The 20,614-nt window shown below is 37.1% G+C and overlaps 1 protein-coding gene across 4 annotated transcripts in view; it reads left to right on the plus strand.

Annotated features, from left to right (window-relative positions):
- Positions 1 to 20,614, plus strand: part of MYO1B (myosin IB) — a 195,752-nt gene that overhangs the window by 158,900 nt on the left and 16,238 nt on the right. The window contains exons 15-24 of one of the 4 annotated variants that reach the window (XM_075934204.2): positions 88 to 150; positions 1,873 to 2,073; positions 4,126 to 4,352; positions 5,758 to 5,958; positions 7,274 to 7,367; positions 7,956 to 8,105; positions 10,109 to 10,177; positions 13,881 to 13,967; positions 14,245 to 14,331; positions 17,575 to 17,661. In XM_075934204.2, coding sequence (XP_075790319.2) covers positions 88 to 150; positions 1,873 to 2,073; positions 4,126 to 4,352; positions 5,758 to 5,958; positions 7,274 to 7,367; positions 7,956 to 8,105; positions 10,109 to 10,177; positions 13,881 to 13,967; positions 14,245 to 14,331; positions 17,575 to 17,661 — 1,266 coding nt within the window. The remainder of the gene's footprint in view (positions 1 to 87; positions 151 to 1,872; positions 2,074 to 4,125; positions 4,353 to 5,757; positions 5,959 to 7,273; positions 7,368 to 7,955; positions 8,106 to 10,108; positions 10,178 to 13,880; positions 13,968 to 14,244; positions 14,332 to 17,574; positions 17,662 to 20,614) is intronic. The other 3 variants (XM_075934205.2, XM_075934206.2, XM_075934207.2) reach the window with 3 other exon arrangements.

A 20,614-nucleotide genomic window follows, 5' to 3' on the forward strand; every position in this document is an offset into this window, starting at 1 on the left:
AATAGGAATGCAGTGAAAACATGCCAATAGAGAGGACTCCTGCAATTGATTCTCTCAGTTCATTTATTATATGTTTTGTTTTTATAGGGCATTGAATGGACTCACATTGAATACTTCAACAATGCCATAATTTGTGACCTAATAGAAAATGTAAGTTACGACTAAAATATTTTGCCTTTGTGAATTCTTGTGCTAAAATTTGAATTAAAATTTGAAAATAGAGATGTATAAAATAGAAGCAATATCATAACTGCATTGAATTAGAATTAGTTTGAGAGCTTTTTAGCATGGATTTCAAAACAAGTGACCTCTGACTATTAAAATAAGTGAACTGTGATTTAGTATACTAAAAATCTAACATACTTCAAAAGTCTGTAATGGACAAAGGTAAAAAGTTTATATGTCATTGAATTTTTTTCTTAGAGATGTGCAGCACTTACTAATGAGATAACAAGAACACATTATCAGTTTCTTCCATGTAATCAATGTTTGATGCATTGCTGTTTTTATTAAAAGCTGTCATGATCAACTACCAGCCATACTGTAAATAACATTTATTTTGAATGGTAACCAAGCAACTCAGTTATTGAGTCATTGTATACTTTGATATAGTATGTACTTGTACTTAACCCCAGTAGTTCCTATTGATTTAACATACATTCTGTTTCACATCTTGCTACTACTTCCTTAACAACAATGCAAACAGAAACGTGGTTTGACCAATAGTACAAAATGCATGCTAGCTTTTGCCCATAAATTGATTACCTTACTTTCTTTTGAGTGGAAGGCTATTGATTAGCCTCTTAAATAAACAGCATAGGAGAAAAATGCAGTTTAAATTAAAAATTAAAAGTACGTCAGAAGACTCAAATCTCAAGAATGTGCATTCAGAAACACAAACCAAATGTCTCTTGAGGACATCAGGTGAGGGAAATGAGAGCTGGACAGATTTTGATTTGCTATGAAGAAGGGCCCACTTTCTAGTTTGCACAATGTAAATGTTGATTAAGATTTTGTGACTAGCTAATGCAGCATCTTCAAAACTTCTTAAGTGTTAATGTGCTGACTGTTCTAATAACCAAGCGAAATAAGTCACTATAGTGGGAGTAGTGGGCTGGCTAGTTCTATCCTTAGGTCTATAGCTGGCCTGTTATGTGACTTTGAACTCTATTTTTCATCTCCAAAATCAGGAGATGGATCTTTCTTTATGAAGTGCTTAAAGCACTATATAGCAGCTCATTAGTATTATCAGTTAATTTAAAAACACTCAATGCTCTCAAACTGAGAGCTGTTCACAGTTGGCTTTTACAGGTCATGCTCCACCAGAATCAATGGAGTTTTGCTGCTTATGCTAAGGATGAATTTAGATGTGGGAGCTGAATTAGTTCTCAGTGAAGAATTAGACCTTAAATTTGAACTTGTGAAAACTGTCCTATTGAAAAACAATGTCAAAACTATTTTTTAAGAGGAAATCTGTTTTTTTTCCCATATGCCCAGGTGTCTTGAAAATGGTTCAAGTTTTCTTCAGTTTCAAAACAAAAATTCATGTTTGATCTGAGATTGAGCTTGTGAACCGTGTGTCCAAAAAGAAGAATTCGGGAAAGTTACAGAATAGGGTTTCAGAATAGAATGGCTTCTTAGCTCTTAATTAGAATGCAGCTATAGTGGGATGGTTGGAAATTTATCAAGCTAACTTCAAAATTCTGAGGACCACTGAACAATAGCAGAAAATGTACGAATATGGCTGATGTTTACTTCTGACTTCATTTCTAAGCATATTTTGATTATGTAAAGTTCCATTTTAGTTGCCATTTGTATAAGGTAGCACTGTTTTATTTATCTCCATACAATGTTTTTGCTTTTAAACTACAGAATCAAACTGGAATTCTGGCTATGCTAGATGAAGAATGCTTGAGGCCAGGCACCGTTACTGATGACACCTTTTTAGAGAAACTGAATCAAGTTTGTGCCACTCATCAGCACTTTGAGAGTCGAATGAGCAAGTGTTCACGTTTCCTGAATGATACATCACTGCCTCACAGCTGCTTCAGAATTCAGCATTATGCTGGCAAGGTACTGTACTGAAAGAACATCCCCATGGCTTGATGTGCATTCCTATTGAGGCCAAAACTGCTCCAGGTGTGGGAAGTGAAATAATGCTTGTACTCTTTTAAATACAAAATGAGGATACAATGAAGAAATGATGTGGAAGCTTGGAATTGCCTTCATGAAATGCAGAATATAAAGTAACATTTCTTCTGTTCGTTAATCTTCCTATTCATAAACCAATGATAAGTTAATTGACAATGAATTTTAATGTTTAAGGATTCATCCTGCACCCACTGTTGTCGATGGCAAAACTCCTGTTGACTTGATCACTGGAAGTGTATAGCTTTTGAAACCAAAAAATGTCCTGTTTAGAGATGCACACATTTGAAGATGAAATATTATTTAAAAAATGGGTTTGCTATCCTAGAAATGGCAAATACGCTGAGAAAGTGGAGCACTTAGAGATTAGAGAATAGCAGAGTTTATTTTGAAATCTTGTGTGTTTAGACAGATGGAAGATTGTATTTTGCTTTTTACTAAGCTAAACAGGAGGATAAATAGAGACCTCAGTTTGAAGTTCTAGCTATTTTTGTGTGTGTGCAGCTATTTAAAAATAAGAAATCATGATAATTAAATTAGCTAGAACAAGACTTGAAAAATGGTTTATTTCAGGTTTGGACAGGTTAAAAAAATCCCACCCATCCTTGTTTAGAACAATGTATTGATCCTTTTCAGATTGAACTTCTCACCTGTTTATGTATCACAAATTTGATATCACAGTTCTGTGTGTCAGCTCATGGCTGTAAAGTTTCTGGGAGCAGGATTTCCCCTCATCAGCATACTAGATAGCCTAATGATATTTTTATTTTGTGATTGATTGCTATCTGTCCTGGACTACTATTTAAGGCATTTTTATTTGTTAATTTGATTGTCAACATTAAAATAAATTGAATGAAGATAATCTTAGATATTCAGAATGGAATTAGGGTAAATGATCTTTCTGTACTAGCAGCCAATGAGTCTCCACTTTTTCTGATATTTACTAACTGGGTAGAATGTTGAGTCAGTGCATACTATTTTTGGCTTTTTTTTCCCGTGAAGTTATGTATGTTTTTCAATAGTAATGCCTGTCAGTGTGTTTCTTATCAGTTAAATTCAGAAATGCATCTTATAAAGGAAAATGAAATATGTTTTCAGTCATTAGATGGATAGTAAAATATGGCTACATCATTAATATGTACTATAGACAAAAACTTAATGAACCTGAAGGTGTCTGTATTATCAGAGAGATCACATGGCAAGACTGAAAAAGAAGCCAACCCAAAAAACTAGTGTGTTCATTTATGGAGAGCTGGGCAAATCTCTGCTGGAGGCTTCCTGTATTAGCAATTGCAGCCCAAGCCTTCCTGTCCATGCATGTTATCAAGCTGTTTTCCATCTAAGGATTATCTTTAAAATGTCAGCCTTCTGGGGAATGTAAGATAGCCAGTACATATCAATTGAGATTTAGGAATTTCCTAGGTTAATTTTGAATATTATTTTGTAACTTTCTGGTTTACGTACATAAATTATATAAATGTGGCTGACTGGCTAGTTATTTTGGGAAGGTTTTTGGTGTCATGATTTTAAAACAGTAGGAAATAATCACTGCTTTTTTCAAAGGGAAAAATTAATAATTTGGCTGAAGTAAGGAAGCTTTGTTGGTATGTTAGTGGGGTGAGGATCTTACCAAGTTCTGTCTTTTACTGAAAAACGAGTTACTTTCTGTTAAATATTTTGAGTTGGCTGAAAATTTACTATTTTTTTGCCAAAACAGGAATGTTCACAGAAAATATCCATTTTATTCAAATTATTTTAGGCTTTTGTTGACAAAATAAAAAACCTGAAAAAAGTCGTTCATCTCTTTCATGAAAAAAAATGTCGAGAGAAATTTAAATGAAAATATTTTGATATTGGGTATTTTTTGGAGGAAAAATATTCATATGATTGCAGGGAGAAGAGGGACTTCCTGACTAGCTTGAATTGTGACCTATCCTGTATCCTATGATATTGGTTAATTAGATTCTCTTGTTTTAGGTTATGTACCAGGTAGAAGGATTTGTTGACAAGAATAATGATCTACTCTACCGTGACCTCTCCCAGGCCATGTGGAAGGCCAACCACTCCCTCATTAAAGCGTTATTCCCAGAAGGTAACCCTGCCAAGATTAACCTAAAGAGACCCCCAACAGCAGGTTCACAATTCAAGGCTTCTGTAGCTACTCTGATGAAGAACTTGCAGACAAAAAACCCAAACTATATTAGGTAAGTTATTCTGTGATAAAGCTTTTAAAAAAATGGATTTGTCTGCCTTAACCAAATTTCATTGTGAAAAAAACAGAGAATGGATGTCTCCAGAGAGTAGTTCAAAAGATGATAAAACCTTTCTCTTGTAGCGCATTGGTAGAAATTTAGTCTAGCGGTGTGTCTAGACTACATGGATCCGTCGACGGAGCCATGTAGATGAGTTTACTCGGCAAAGGGAAATGAAGCGGTGATTTAAATAATCGCCGCTTCATTTACATCAAAATGGCTGCAGCGCTGTGCCGATCAGCTGATTGTCGGCACAGCACGGTGGCCATTTTGATGTAAATGAAGCGGCGATTATTTAAATCGCCGCTTCATTTCCCTTTGCCAAGTAAACTCATCTATACGGCTCCATAGACGGAGCCATGTAGTCTAGACACACACCCCAGGTGAGCAGTGACTGAAAAGTTACTCTTTCCTGCTTGTTCAGTTGTCTCTATGAATTGAGTTGTTGTGGTTTCCTGAACCCTCTACCAGATCTGATTTTCACAGTACTTTTGGCATTCTTGGAGAGTTCATAGGATGAAATGACCAAGAAATACAACTGCTCCCTTACTCTCATAAAGTCAGGGTGAGGTACATTGGTAGGAGCAGTGTAAGGAAACTTGCATTGGTCCTGCTCGTAACACATAATTGTTTGTGGATAAATAGGACTTCATTCCAACATCTTTCAAAAGTAGGCAGTTAAAAAAAATAGAAAAAAAAAATAGAGAAACTGAATAAAATTATGGTTCTGATCTAGCAAAGTGCATAAGTACATGGTTAGGATTTAAGAACTGTAGTAGTGCTATTGACTTCAGGGAGCCTATTTATTCAGTAAGGCTTAAAATTAGTTACATGCTTAAGTGTTTTGCTGGGTCATAGCCTGCCTGCATATAATATTTGGAGATATACCTATCTCATAGAATTAGAAGGGACCTTGAGAGGTTATTGAGTCCAGACCCCTACCCTCTCGGCAGGACCAAGTACCATCCATGGCAGATTTGCCCCAGATCTCTAAATGGCCGGCTCAAGGACTGAACTCTCAATCCTGGGTTGAGCAGGCCAATGCTCAAACCACTGAGCCATCCCTCCGCCCAGCACATCTCACTGGTTTGTACTTGTATATGTGTCAAATGTGATGTGACAGCAGTTAACATGTACGTAGCTAATATTTTAGAATGGCAAGTTTGTTTTCTGTCGATAAGATTTTAGGACTTAAAAATTGAAAGTGGTGTAATGTTCAAATCTGATGCACTTACCCACATTAAACAGTAAGTAACATTTGATAACGTATGCAACTTAAACTAACATAATAGCTTAACACGTACAATACAACAAATGAGTATTCCTACAGAATTCAGAATGTTGTTTCAATTTCCAGGTGCATCAAACCCAATGACAAAAAAGCTGCACATATCTTCAATGAAGCTCTAGTGTGTCATCAGGTCCGATACTTGGGTCTTCTAGAGAATGTCCGGGTTAGAAGGGCAGGCTACGCGTTCAGACAGCCTTATGAGCTTTGTCTAGAAAGGTACAAGATGCTTTGTAAGCAGACCTGGCCTCATTGGAGAGGACCTGCTAGGTAAGAAGAACCCTGGTATTCTTATTCCTTCATAGCTTAATGGATACAATAATTGCTTTCCAGATTTCCTGGAATTTTTTTAATAAATCGGGGATTCTAAAATAAGACTATATAATACCTGATCTGGTATGCCAATTTGGCTTGATTATTTCCTCATTATTTGTATTTCAACCTATCCTTCCTATGCCAGACTCTCTGTGCTCCACATTGTTGGAAAACTGACATTTTCAACTCAAAATCTAAAAATTACTCTCACTTACAAAGGAAATTATTATAGTTCCTTTTAAATCTCCCAATAGAACAAGTTTTTATTCTAGCAAAAAGGGCAAATAGGCCCTCTAACTTTTACTGATTCTCAAGAGAGACCATCTCTCTAAAATAGAATGAAAATGATTAGATAGTCTGGAAAGAAGTGATTTGGGCAAAACTCTTTAAGAAAAACAAAATCTTCTTATAGCAACCTGCTTCTTTGACAACATTGCAAATAGTCTTCCTTCATCTTTTTTTATAATGATTTAAGATAACAATTGCCATAAAGAGTCATGGAGTAGTTACATAGCTAAAAACAACAATATTGAATCTATAACTTGAAATTATACAGAGCCCTGAAAATAGGTATAGCTATTGTCCCAGATACAAGTTTGCTGCTTCCATTCTCAAAGCTTTTACCCATGCTTCTATGTTACGTGGAATTATATTTGGTATAAATTAACACAGTAGTTTTTACTTTGTATCAGTCACTTGAGTAGCATTATAGGAGTTTGAACATCATCAAGATAATGTTAAAAGTGCAATATTTACAATTTCTCCCAAAATAATTTGGACTCTTTTTAGGCATTGTTGTGTTGCTCCTGTAGTTTGACATTTTTTACATTTTTAAAACAGTTCAAATTTCTCTGAGTGGCTAATATTTAGTGATCTGTAGAGTAAACTGCTTGGAGGTGCAGGTGTAGTATTTGACTGAAAAAAATAATGTTTCGACATTCATGTGTGATCCTGTCATATTTTCTTTTCAATGTAAAACCCATAGGACTGTCAAAGCTAGGCCATTGTTGGCACTGCTTTACAGTAATTGTTCTCTTTGCGCACACACATTGCTTCATACCCTTGCAAAATAGAATTCTTCTGTCTATAGCTAAATTAAATAAAGGGTAAATGAGGTACATTTCCATTCTTATGTCAAATGCTAAGGATTTAAAATGTGCTTTAACATGCTGCCTATTATCTAATGTCATGTTTGTGTATCTAAGTAGTCTTTGCTTCTTGTGAAGAGTGTTAAAACATAGCTCAAAAAAATCTCATTTTGTTCTCTTAGGGCTGGTGTGGAGGTACTGTTCAATGAATTGGAAATCCCTGAAGAGGAATATTCCTTTGGCAGATCAAAAATATTCATCCGCAACCCGAGAACGGTGTGTGAACAAACCTCCTTTTCTATAGAATCAAAGATATGTTTATGGGGTGCCAGAGACCTGGCACTGAATAAATAAAATTGAGGGGTGCACTTGAAACTTTCTTTCTAAAGCTGCTGCCTGCTGATTATGGTAGAGTGCCTCCTTTTTCCCCAGCCACTTTAAGCACTAATCAAAGAGCAACTTGCATGAAGATTGTCCATCACTAATGCTGAAGAATTTGCTAGATGACTAGTGCAGGTTCCTGGAAGTATAGTGATAAACATTGTATAGAAATTCAAAGGATTAATTTCAGGCTTAAAAAAAGCATTAAAATAAATCTAAATGAGGCTGGGAAGAGATGAAAAGCCTATGGAAGTAATTGTCTGCAACAGTTCAATGTCTTAATATAAGACTGAATTCACTGAATAACGTCAGGATGTAAGGCATATATTAATCAACACCACATTTGTGGCCATGTTCAGTAGTTATGGTCTACGAGCCAGCTAAAGATTTCTCAAGAGGCGAAGAATGGGACTCGAGGGATTGATATATTTTTGTTATAAAAGTTATGCTTTTGTGTTTTGCTGTCACTTATTTTTAACTCAGCTCTTCAAATTAGAAGATTTGAGAAAACAACGCCTAGAGGACCTGGCCACACTCATTCAGAAGATTTACAGAGGCTGGAAATGTCGTACACGTTTCCTTGTAATGAAAAGGAGCCAGATTGTGATTGCGTCCTGGTACAGGAGATATGCTGTAAGACACAACTTTTATTAAGCAGAAGTTTCTTATTATTTAATAATGATCTTTTTTCTTAGTTATCAGCTTGATGAAAGTATACAATTTTACATCTGTGTTTTGGCACCCAACATAGTCACATAAGAGAACTGAAATAAATAGGCTCAAACTGAAGTACTAGATCTGTGTGAAAAGGATTGTCAGGTTATCCTGGTTGGTTTAACCATTTGGAGACATGATTTTCTAGCAGCATTAGCAAGACCTCTCTAAGCATTGGGTAAAACTTTGTAGCATATATCAACATGCAACCAATGCAGACAAAAGTTTAGTAATGTTTACATTTTACTGTATGTGAAATTCTGTCAATTGTGTTTTGCCTTTTTCATAATTTGAAGCCTTTAAATTTGAGTCAAGACTGGTTGGGAAGGTCCCAATGATTTATCCTATTAGTTTCAGTTCATAGACTTGTTTTTAAATTGTGCTTGCTAATATAGTTCTAAAACCATTTCAGAATTTGTTTGTAGACAGGATTTTCCAGATTATGAACTAAGCTTAAGTAATGTGTTGTTTTCAATCTTTTTTTCCAGAGTTAGGTAAGAGAAGTTTTAAGTTCCTTTTGTATGACTTTTAAAAGCCCAAGTGTCCGTTAGATGAAATAGCATGTCATACTGAAACAGAACTCTTGAAATAGATATTATGATACTGTCAAATTAGTGTATCTGAGAGGATGTACAGTTCCTGATAATATTATATGTAGCTTTGATTTAGTATTCAATTTGATTGAATACGAAGGTCAGTCAAACACGATCTTATCCTGAAAAATTAGAAAATATGTGTCTTTTTTTATGTCTCAGAATAACCCATTTACTGTCTTGTGAACACTGTAAAAATTCATTTTCAATACAAACTTGTCCAGTTTAATTTACTCCCAACATTAAGATTGGATTCCATTGCAGCTATATATCTACATTACTGAGTAACCGGCAGAACTTCAATGGCTTAAAAAGAGTTGTCACTATTGAAATTTGCAGGTCTGTTGATATAAGAAAATGAGAACAAATGAAAAACCAATGCTTGACCTGACCAAATGTATTTCCTAACCAGTAGAGCTGCATTGGCTTCCTGCAAATGTACAGCAATAATTTTATTACAATATAGTCTTTGGACTTCTTCAATCACCCAAGAAAATGCCTGCTCCTTTCTTTGAATATGAGGACTACTCTTGCATCAGAACTAGTGTGTCTGGAGCACAAAGAGGCCAGGATTTGGGAAGCTGTGTAAGGAGTGTGAATTTATATGGCATGTGAGGGAGAACATCTTAACACCTGTACACACCCATCCCTCAGCAGAGCTGATCAGCACAGGTTTCTCAGACTGGATGTTGAGCTGAGTATTCAGCCCTTCATATTGCATTGCAGAACTTTCAGCTTCTTGTTGATCGAGTCTGAGACTAGCCAGTAGCTTTCTAGAAAAATAAGGATTTTATGATCTTGAGAGGAAAATGTTCAACTGCTAAGGAAATTGTCCTCATGGTTTTCATCAAATTGACTTAGGAGGATAGTTTTACCAAGCCATCTTTTAAAAACCATTATTAGTACTGATACTATAATAGAATGGTGCGTATGAAGCACAAAAGTCTTATGGCTGCAAGTGGTGGGCACGGCTGGCAAACTGGAGCAATGAGTTTGTGACAATCTGAACTATTTTATCAACAAAACAATTGCTGTTAGTATTTCATTCACATAACTTTCCTCTGCGCTGGAGGTTAGTCATTCTTTGTCCATAAAGTGTCCTTGTCCATGTACTCTGCTGTCTGTTTCCTCTTGAGTTAGATGTGGAAGCCACACCTTCATTCATGGGATGAGAAATTATCCCACTCTTCTCCATTACTTTTTGGTTCAATTGTAATATGACTATATTTGTCAGATGTTAACAAAGAATGTTTTGACAAAGGCAGTTTTGAAACCATGGCTTTCTCTGCTAAACTGTATTTATTGATTTTTATTTTTTTTTAAATACAGCAACAAAAGAAGTATCAGCAGACAAAGAGTTCGGCTATTGTAGTACAGTCTTACATCCGAGGATGGAAGGTGAGTTGGATATCACTGAGCAGTGGCTGCCTTGGGTTCTGCTAGCCTAGGCTAATAAAGGCTGATCCTCTTGGGATCAGCTGAGAAGCGATGAGTGGTAAGGAGCAGATTAATTATCCAGTTTATAGACTTTCAAATCCTAGACAAAACTGACTACGGTTGTATAAAGTTTATGGGTCAGCCAGGTTCTGGTTCACATGGTTTTGTAGTCAGTCTTCTATGCCTGCTGGGGATACGGGAATGTTCTTGATTCATACATAGCTCATGGATAGAGTGTGTCTCATTACCCTTCCCTATCTTTGCTCCCAACTTGTGTCACCGCCTGTTTTTAGAGAATCCTGCCCACTGCTAGAATTGTGGCCATGACAGAGGTTTCAAGGAGCTAGGTTGTAAAAAAGAGAGAAAAATTAGATTTCCTTTGCGTTCATGTAGCACCGACAGGCAAAACCGAACCTGGGACCTCCGGACCTTAATACATGAGCCTCTACTGCATGAGCTAAAAGCCAGCTGGCTCTCAGCTAAGGCTATAGAAGAAACTGATTGTTTCTCTCTGTATGTGGTCTAAGTGCCACTAAAAGTACACCATACCCAGAAAGTGTATGGGTTACACTCAGACAGGAACTGGAGAACACATAAAACCTAGTTTCAGGAGAGAGGCAAGTCTAATGCTTGCTTGCTTTGTTTTTAAATCTTGTGGGGGAAAAAATCTTGGCATCACAGTACTGTTATATCCGTTGCAAAGTAAACGCTTCATGTGCTACAAGGCTAGAGCCCACTGTTGCAGAACAGGTGCCAACTTACACTATTGTGTATCCCAAAAGAATTGAAAACATGGAATTATTCTCTGTGCAAACTAGGATTAATAAAGGTTTAGTGACCAAGATAAAAACTGAGTTTTTACATAAGCTAATATTTATGATGTAGCTCAGAAAGATTTTGTTTAATTTTGTTCAGTGCCGTTGAAAATGATACTTTCTGCAATTCAGTGCTTTAGAATTGTGGTTCTCACCTTTTTGGGGTCAAGATGCAAATGTTTATAGCCTATTGCAACCCAGTAGTATGGGGATGAAGGCCTGGGGGGCACATTGAGGCCTGTACATCATTCACTCCACAGTGGTTGGCATTGTGCCCTGAGACTGGTGAGAGTGGCTCTCAGCTCTGGCCATTGCAATCTGTAGGGTTTCAGCCCTGTCTCCTTAACTGGACCAGATTTGTGTGAAAGGAGTTGTGAGCTGGCTCTTGGCATTGCAGTGCCACTCTCTCAAATGTATCCTATTCAAACTCCTGTCATTGTGACTGCTGGGCCAAGCCAGAGTGGTGCTGGGAGAGGAGCCACATGAGTTGCCATTGGCCCTTTGAAATGTTCTGAAAACCCAGTTTTGGTTCCCAATCCATGGACTGTCTGATTGGCATTAGCACATTTACGTTCTAAACCAGGACTCCTCAGATCATGAGTTGAGAGCTAAAATTGGGTAGCCAGAACTTCGTAAACTTATCAAGGTGAGCCTCTTGAAACAGGTTAGGGTTTTTCCCCCGCTACTCACCATGGAAAGTTCCAGAACTTCAGTCCTCTGATGATTAGAAAATAATTTTAAACTGATGGCTAGTTTGTATCCATTTGTTCTTGTGCCAAAATTGGCCGTTACCTTAAATAACTCTTTTCCATTGCTGATGTTTATCCTTTTGATGTATTCACAAAAAAGAGAAAACGAAGAACTGAAGGATTTTTCTCAGATGAAGATTTTTTTCAAATCTCATGTATAACTTTGGGGGTGTCAGACTCATTCAGAGAAGAGGGCTTTCTTACTTACAGTGTACGGGCCAGGAAATAGTTTTAGGGCTTCATACACCATGGACCTCTCTCACTCATCTCTCTGGGAGGGTTTGCAGATATCCCAGAGACGACAGCTTGTATGTAGCAACTATATTTATTCAGTACCTGTATTGTCAATATTAGTCAGTGAGAAAACCAGCTGTTTCTACCCTTGGTTTTTCTGATTCCGTACCACTTCTCAGTATTTGCATATCTCCTATGTTCTTGCGGCAATTCCCAGTATCCTTCCTTCAAAGATTTTGATCTCGCCTCCTTTTCCTTTCCATTCACTTTACCTGCTCCGTGGTTGGTCATTGATAAGTTGACACAAGTGTCATTATCTCGCTTTCGAATTGATACTCAGTTGTAACCCACACTGGAGCTCAAACCTGAGAGTCATTGTTTGTGGCTTTCTGTAGGCGTGATATTGGTGTATACTCAGTTCATATTTAAAAGGTTATCTCTGCAATCATGAGGGTTCAAAACTTACTTTTGTAAATTAAAAGCCGAGATGAATGTTATTTTGTAATATATCATGCCCTTGTAAGGACCAGAGTGGGAAAGAGATAGCGAGAATTTTTTTAATATGACCGATGAAGTCCTACCAAGCTACTGATGGAGTTGTCTGTTGAATGAACAGTATTTTTAGTTAGGCACTAAGTATCTCTTCATAGTAATTTGCTTGAGTTACCTACACTTGATTTAATAAAGTTAGTCTAGCTTGTCTGAGAGTAGTCACGTTGCCAAATAACCCTCAAGTAGTACAGAATGTGATGAGCCCTACAGAGTAGCTGCCCCCAATTCTTTGCTATCTTGAACACTAGCAGCATCTGGGCTTCAACTTTCCTTACCACACAATGGTTGAGTTTAAAGGACCACTTAACTACAGCTAGAGATTATTTGTGTATGAGTGGGAGCTGGGTTACCGTATTTTCCGGCGTATAGGGCGACTGGGCGTATAAGACGACACCCTATTTTTTTAATTAAAATATAGGGTTTCATCTTATACCCCAGCGCCCCTCCGCCTCCTTTGCTCCCGGTGTCACTGGTCTGCTGGAGATGGTCCCCAGCAGACCAGAGGCACTGGGAGCAAAGCCGCAGCAGCTTTGAAAGCCTCGGGGGAAGCCGGCGGCGGGGCATCCCAGGCGCGCCTGGGATGTATACCTGGCGTACAAGACGACCCCCGATTTTTGGGGGATTTTTTTTAACATCAGAGGTCGTCTTGTATGCCGGAATATACGGTAGCTTACTCTGATGCTGGAATGAAGACAAGCCCTAAGTGCCAGCCGCCTCTGGGAGCAGACCAAAACAGTCACATTATTTTAGTATTATTTGTCTTACGCTAGTGCCTAGACAGAGATTCTAAGCAAGGCTGAGGCAATATTATGCTAAGCACTGCACAGATGTAAAACAAGACTGCCTTGAAGACAAGGCAGGTGGAGATTTTTCAAGTGTTCAAAATATTCAGGAGTATAGATATCACTGAAAGTGAATGAGCTGATGTTCCTAAATCATTTAGACATTTCTGAAAATCCCGCCCACAATTTAAAATGAGATAAAGTGTGCAAGTGAATATTATCTTGATTCTGCAGAGGGAAATGAGGCTCCAAGAAATCAGTAACCTGTCCCAAGTCACATGAGAAGTCTGTGGCAGAGGCAGAAATTGACCCAAGAATCCCAGTCAAATGCTGTAACCATAAACCCAACCTCTCAGATCTACAGATTAGTCTGCTAGTGGAGCTACAAAATTAGGGGGTGTGTTGGGTTTGGTTTGGTTTTGTTCTCCCTCACCTCCCTCAGATTTGAACTAGAAAGGCATGATTGGTAGGTTATAAATAATTGAAATTAAGGTAGTGTTAGAAGTAAGGGTATTTTTTCTTTTGATAACAGGCTCGAAAACTTCTTCGAGAACTTAAGCATCAGAAGCGCTGTAATGAAGCTGTCACAACTATAGCAGCTTATTGGCATGGTACCCAGGTAAGAGAATGACAGCAAACATTTAGTGTTTCAGAGCCACTGTGTGAAGCAAAGACCCTCTAGAAAAGACAGAAATGTTTTGACCCTGCTTAAACTACTTGCATTTCTCTTTGCTGCACACATTTTAACTATTGCCGTCTGGAAAATCAGGATATGCTTTTATATTTACTGTTTTGTAGTGACTGGTTTCTTTCTTTCTCTCTCTCTCTCCATTGGGAACCTGCAGTAACTTTTCTGCCCTAAACTTTTCTATAACCCATTTTCAAATACACCACAGGCGCGAAGGGAACTGAGACGACTGAAGGAGGAGGCTAGAAATAAACATGCTATTGCTGTTATTTGGGCTTACTGGCTTGGATATAAGGTACTTCATGCACACATTTCATGATCCCTTCATTACCCAACAACACCCAACTTTAATCAGTAGTATATAGTGAGGATTAATAACTAATACAAGTGACCTAGTAGATATTAAAGCATGATCCTTGATTTCTCCCATTTCTATTGATACCTCACTTAATAAACTTGACAGCATCCTAAATGGTAGTCTTGTATACTAGGACATTCTAAGCATGCTTACCCAAATAGTACTGATTGCTTACTAACAAGCCATTAAGATAGATTAAAAATGATTAGTGCAGTAAGGCTAAGATAGAAAACGTATTTGAACTAAACTTAAATGTGCTAAGCATGTGTTTCTCTGTTAAGTGCTTGCAGTGTTACTCTTCTAGGTTTCTTTGAATTGGATTGTATATTCTGTGACCTAAATTAAACAGGCTCCTTTTAAACTGAAAATAGTATGTTTTAAAATCATAAATATCTTTTATTTGTAATTTGTACAAAGTTTGAAATCAGTTTTAATTGTTTCTTTGGTTGTGAGTTAAATTGTTAGAAAAGTACAGTATTGCAAAGTATAATATTATGACAAGGATTTTTAAGAGCAAATGATGTTAGCATGCAGTTCTCAACTTATGGCCCTAGAAAAATCCCAGGAATTCCAGCATCAGCTGTTTGTTTTCAGAAGTGAAGTCCCACTGAAAGATTCTTGCTAATCCCAGGCTGTGATTGTGGGCTATGTGAACATTTGAAATGTTTATGCTAGAGAATAACATTGAAACGATTGTTTTAATTAACAAAAACTCTTTATTAACTTAGAATATTTTATTCAGTTAGTCAATTAACATTGTATTATTTTATAGCCCAGTTATTATTTGGTTCCTGCTTTATGTATGCTATCAGAACACCTAGGAAGTTAAGTGAGGAAAGAAATATCTATGAATCTCATAGCATGCTATCATACAGCCAAAGTGCAATGCTATACTTGATCATAGCCATGCTATTTTGTCTAAGAAATAAATCTCTAAGAATGGAAATATAATCCTGGGAATCAACATGAAAACTCTACAGAATTTAGCTTATGAGATATTTTTTTCATTCTAGTTTGACTTCCAGATGTCACAGTAAATTCTTAAAAAGCTCTTGTTACCAGACACATGTTTTCCCTCATTTATTTTATGTAAATTTGTTCATTTTATATGCATACATACATACACACACGTGTGTGTGTGTGTGTGTGTGTGTGTGTGTATGTATATAAAATGTAGAGAGAGAGAGAGATCAGGTTTATTATTGTCCAACATATAAAACAATTGATGAAATGTTTAATGCCTTAGTGATACATCTGTTGTGCAAATAGCTCAGTAGCAGTAATAGCAAACTAATGTAGAGCTTTTCAAGGAAGATGTATTTTACCATTAAAAAAATGACAAATGAAAATTTATTCTGTATTACAGTACCTGATTAAATATGTTGCACTTTGGTTTTTATTTTATTGCACATTTTAATAGGGCTATTTGTAGGTAAACACGAATCAAACGTATTTAAACAACAATTTGCGTGCCCTCAGACGTAATCTTCATTGTAACCAATCTAATTTGGCTTCTCAGGGTTATTAGAAATTTCCAGTATCTGACAACTTCCTGTCACTTTAGGAAGCTCTCTTTTCCTAAGAGGGAAATTAAAGCAAAGGCTTCAGGATCCATTTATCACCAGTGATTTACATATAGATATATACACACAAAGGGGGCTGTGCCCCCTGCTCACTGTACTCGCCAACCCCCCCATCTCTGGGGGTAGGCAGGCCCTTTTCTTCCCCACAGCTATTGGGGAGGGCCAGGGCTGCCCCAGCCTCTGACACCTGCCCTGCCCCCACCACCTCTGGGGAGGGAAGCCTGGGCCTCTTGTGCCCCCCCCCCCCACCCACCTTCCCCTGTTGCCAGCCTGGGCTTCTCTGCCTCTCTCCAGTCAGTGGAGAAGGGCTGGGGTGGTGAAGCCTCATTCTTTTGGTCCCCTTTGGCTGGTGGAGAAGGGCTGGGGCGACACAGGCCTCGTTCTGAGCTAATGGGGTTAGCAGCAGGGAGGAGGCTGGGTTGTTGAGGGGGGAGGAGCTGTAGGATGCAGAGTGACATGATGTCACATTGTCATCCCACAAGTAAAGTTTTTTTTAATATATTTATAAAAAAATTATTTCCTCTTCAAAACTCAGATATTGACTATGCAGTGCCTTTTAGCATTAATATATCGTATACTGAAAACCTGAATTTGTGTACCATCCTGAATGCTCTAAAATGTATCTTTTATAAAAATCTAAATTAATAGAGTATAGCCTTTATTGTTAAAATGGAAAAGTATCCAAAAGGCAAGTGGCAAAAGTGAAAGTGGATTCATAGTTCCTTCAGCATACTTGACAAGATATGAATACTGCAAGTACATGAAAGCTATAACTACTATTACTGTTGTATCCTATCCAAGCCAATTGAAACTACTTATTTGTTGGTCTTGTGTCTTTAACTGAAAAATTAATCTACTAATACCTTGTGAAATGTAAAAACTATAGCTTAACAGAATCTCACATTTTTATGTAAAATATTTTGGCATTTGCTTTCCTAAATAGATGAAATTCATGTACCTGTCTCCTTGTTGTGCACTGATGAAGTCATGCTTTTTGGTGCTGTGACATTGCCTCTGTCTTCATCGTGTGGAGAATCAGAAAGAGATTGGGGAAGAATATATATTGGAATCTTAACTAAATCCCAGAAATGAAAGTTCTAAATATTGAGTTAAATTGGGGGAGGTTTGTTTTATTTGAAGTTGGGACTGGGACCAAAAATAATTAGTTATTTAAGTTGTTGAGCATACTGTGCTCAGGTACTTGTCACTGGAGGAGTTGTATATATAGTATGACTTTACTTTCCTAAATATCACTTTAATATTGTAACAGGAGGGAAAACTTTGTTAAGTATCACACACTCCTCTTCAATGATTGGCAGACATGCATGGCAGATCTTATACAACTATTCATAGCAAATAATGGAGCCTGTGTAATTCTTACCTTTTCTATTAGTGAAGCAGTGTAGAGGCTTTTATTAACTATATTGATGCCTTAACACCATTTCCACACTGACCCATTGGGTTTTAATGGTTGCTGGTTTTCCATCTTTCTATATCTTATTCATAAATCAGCTGTTCTGTCTGGGAGGATCTTTTGCCTGGTCATTGTGCTATCTGCATTGGGCTGTCTCCTTTATTCACTATCTAAACATTTTAGGCTCGAAGGGAATTGAAACGCTTGAAGGAGGAGGCTAGGCGTAAGCATGCTGTTGCAGTCATTTGGGCTTACTGGCTTGGACTGAAGGTACTTTCAATCACTCCCTTGTGTCAACAATGAACTCAATAAAGCGTGGCATCTACTAACACATAATAAACTATGGATTGGATGGGATCACTAGCAAGCATGATCTTACTTTTGCTTAGTTTTGTCATGGACACTTTTTTGAAAAATCCTTAATCTGAAAATGTCTGTTAAATGGCATTTGTAACCATTTTAAACAATTGTGCTACATTTACAGCTGTCTTTAATATGAAGACATTCCTTGTTTTTAGTAGAAGTTTAAATTTTTTAGTGGAAGATAACTTTTTAAATTAGAGACACAGTCATGGTTGTTGACTTAAAATGTGACCTACTGTGACAAGGATCCCATCATGAAAGATTACAAACAAGTATTTTCTTTTCTTGACTGACCCTTGTTATAGTGGAAAGTAGGGTGTGACCATTTGGCTTTGACTGCTGCTCATTTTAGATCTATTGATGTACGTGGGATGGCCAAAGTATAACCTAGAGTTAAGCATAGTGTCCAGTCATTATTTCTTGAGTTGTTTGGATGATGCAGCATTGCATGCTGTGACATCTCTTCAGTGAATATTAAAATCTGCCAACTCATATATTTTTCTATATCCCTCGACACTGAGGATTGGTTTGCAAAAGAAAACACATTTGCAATTAGTAAAGTATAGTTCTATTCTGTAAATAGAGAATAAAAATGGCATCTTATAGGCTTCCATGTTCGTGTCAAGGTGCTTGTATATCACCTTGGCTTAATTTGCAAGTTAAATGTTTTTAAACTGCTGTCCTTGACCACTGAGTTCTGAGAAACCAACCGAGTGCTGTTTTTTGGCTTGATCATCACCACTGCGAATAAAGATTCTCTAGGCCAAAATGGAGCCATACAACTGTAAATGGGGACAGAATTTGACTTGACAGTTGAAATGTTGACAGTTCTACTGACACTACATAAGCTATATCCCTTCAGGTACGCTTCATTGCTTTTGTGCGAACATGGATAAAATGTAATGAAAACGTATGGTGACTAAATGAAAAATGTGAGTCAGTATACATATGGGAAGGCAAGTAGGGGATATGAAGGTGCCATTTCTTAAGAAGTCACTCTTCAGATTAGAATCATGCTTTACTATTGTCAAAGTAGGTCAGTTTTTATAATTTGAAACCAAGAAAATGTCCCTTCTAAAAACTGCTGCACGTTGAGCATTATTTTTGAAATGAAAGCTAACTTCAGTAAAACCAAAACCTTTAACATATTATATGGCAAGGGTATACCTTTTCTGTATATACTATGGTTTTATTTCTATCAGTAATGGACTTTTCTCACCCCACTTAACACAATTTGTCAGAATATTAATATACATGGAGTTTGAGCGCAAGATCCTAGCTATGCATAATCATTTGTACACCAACACAGTGTGATTTTGGGGGGAGGAAGGAAAGGCTGATTGAATAGCTGTTTTCTTCTAAGATCTTTGTAGAGAGGAGCTTTTGAGTTAGTATCTTTTAAATCAATGCACTTTCACCTATTTCATTCATGATCATTAGCATCTTAAACAGAGATGGATCATTTTTTTCTGAATTTATTTTTTAATTTATTTTTCTGTTTTTATAGGACATTGGATTTTAATAGTATGTGCAGTGCTTTCCAGATTTGGGGTTCTCTAGTACTGGTCTGCCAAGGAATTGAGTTGTTGCTGACTTTCTTACTATGCTGGGTATTTGTGTGTGTTGCAGTATTCTCATTTTTAAAAAAGCTCACAGACTGTTGCTTAAGTAATAACTTGGCTTTTAAGGAATTTCAGTTAGCATTCAGTGAGAGACAGTGGCTGTGTGTACAAGGAAGTAATTTTTTAAATATTTTGCAGTCAATATTGTCAGAGTGGGATTGAAGGTGTTAATCTGATTATAGGTGTGGATAATATCTATTCCTAACATGCCAACAAGGCTGGATTAAGACATGCTGAGGCCCCAGCCATTGTCAAATTTAAGAGGCCCCATAGCATTACCAAAAAATGTGCGTTATTTTAATGGAAAGGACAATGAAAATAGAAATAATAAAGTTTTATGTTTGCATGTAGACCAGTACAGAGACGAGGATGCAACTAAAGACTAGTAGTTTTTTTGTACTTAGAGGCCCCTTGTAATCTGGGGCCCTAAAATGCAATTTACTCAGTCTGTGCATAAATCTGGCACTGCGTGCCAATGGTGGTTGTGTGCTAATTAGAGAAGTCTAAACTTTAATAGCATAAGGAACATACAGGTTTTACTGAAAATATCTGCAGTTCATTAAAAAATTCCCTTGTAGAAGTTAAGATATGAAAACTCAAATGCATATTTTTTTAACTGAAGAGGAAAAGAAAAATTTGAATGGAAAAAATTTGTGAGAATGAAGTACTTTACATGCCGTTAAATCTGTTAATATGTAATGTGTGATTAAAGAGGATTTGAGAGGACCTGTGGCATGTGCTTTGTAACTAAGCTAGGTTTGTATCCCCTGGATTTCACTTTGTTTCTGGTTCACATGAACCCCAGAACACTAACCAAAATTAGCCAAAACTATTAGCTTGCTGTGTAGAAAAGTTTGCATCATCTTTTCTTTCCTGATTTCCACTAAAATCTTTACCAGATTTGTTTTAATTCAGCTTAGGCTTGCAGAAAAGTTCATGAGTTTCAGCTAACTTGTCATGAATTTTGGGCCTTTCATAAAAGTCCAAATACGTGGTGTGTTGTCTCAATTTCTGTTTCGAATGTGTAATAGATGGAGAAGTTAGATACTGTGGTAATGGTCACTAATAGAAGTATCGGAGGCAGAAATTTCTCAGTTTTCTATCTTTAAACTTGCTTTTAAAATGGGTATATAATAGGGATGTTAAATTTAGTTTAATCAACTAATCGACTAGTTGATGGATTTTCCATTGACTAGTCAATAAGTGGGGAGCTGCAGCGGGATTAGCTCCCGGCCCGG

This window comes from Pelodiscus sinensis, chromosome 7 (assembly GCF_052426305.1).
Source record: "Pelodiscus sinensis isolate ZL-2025 chromosome 7, ASM5242630v1, whole genome shotgun sequence".
NCBI lineage: Eukaryota > Metazoa > Chordata > Testudines > Trionychidae > Pelodiscus > Pelodiscus sinensis.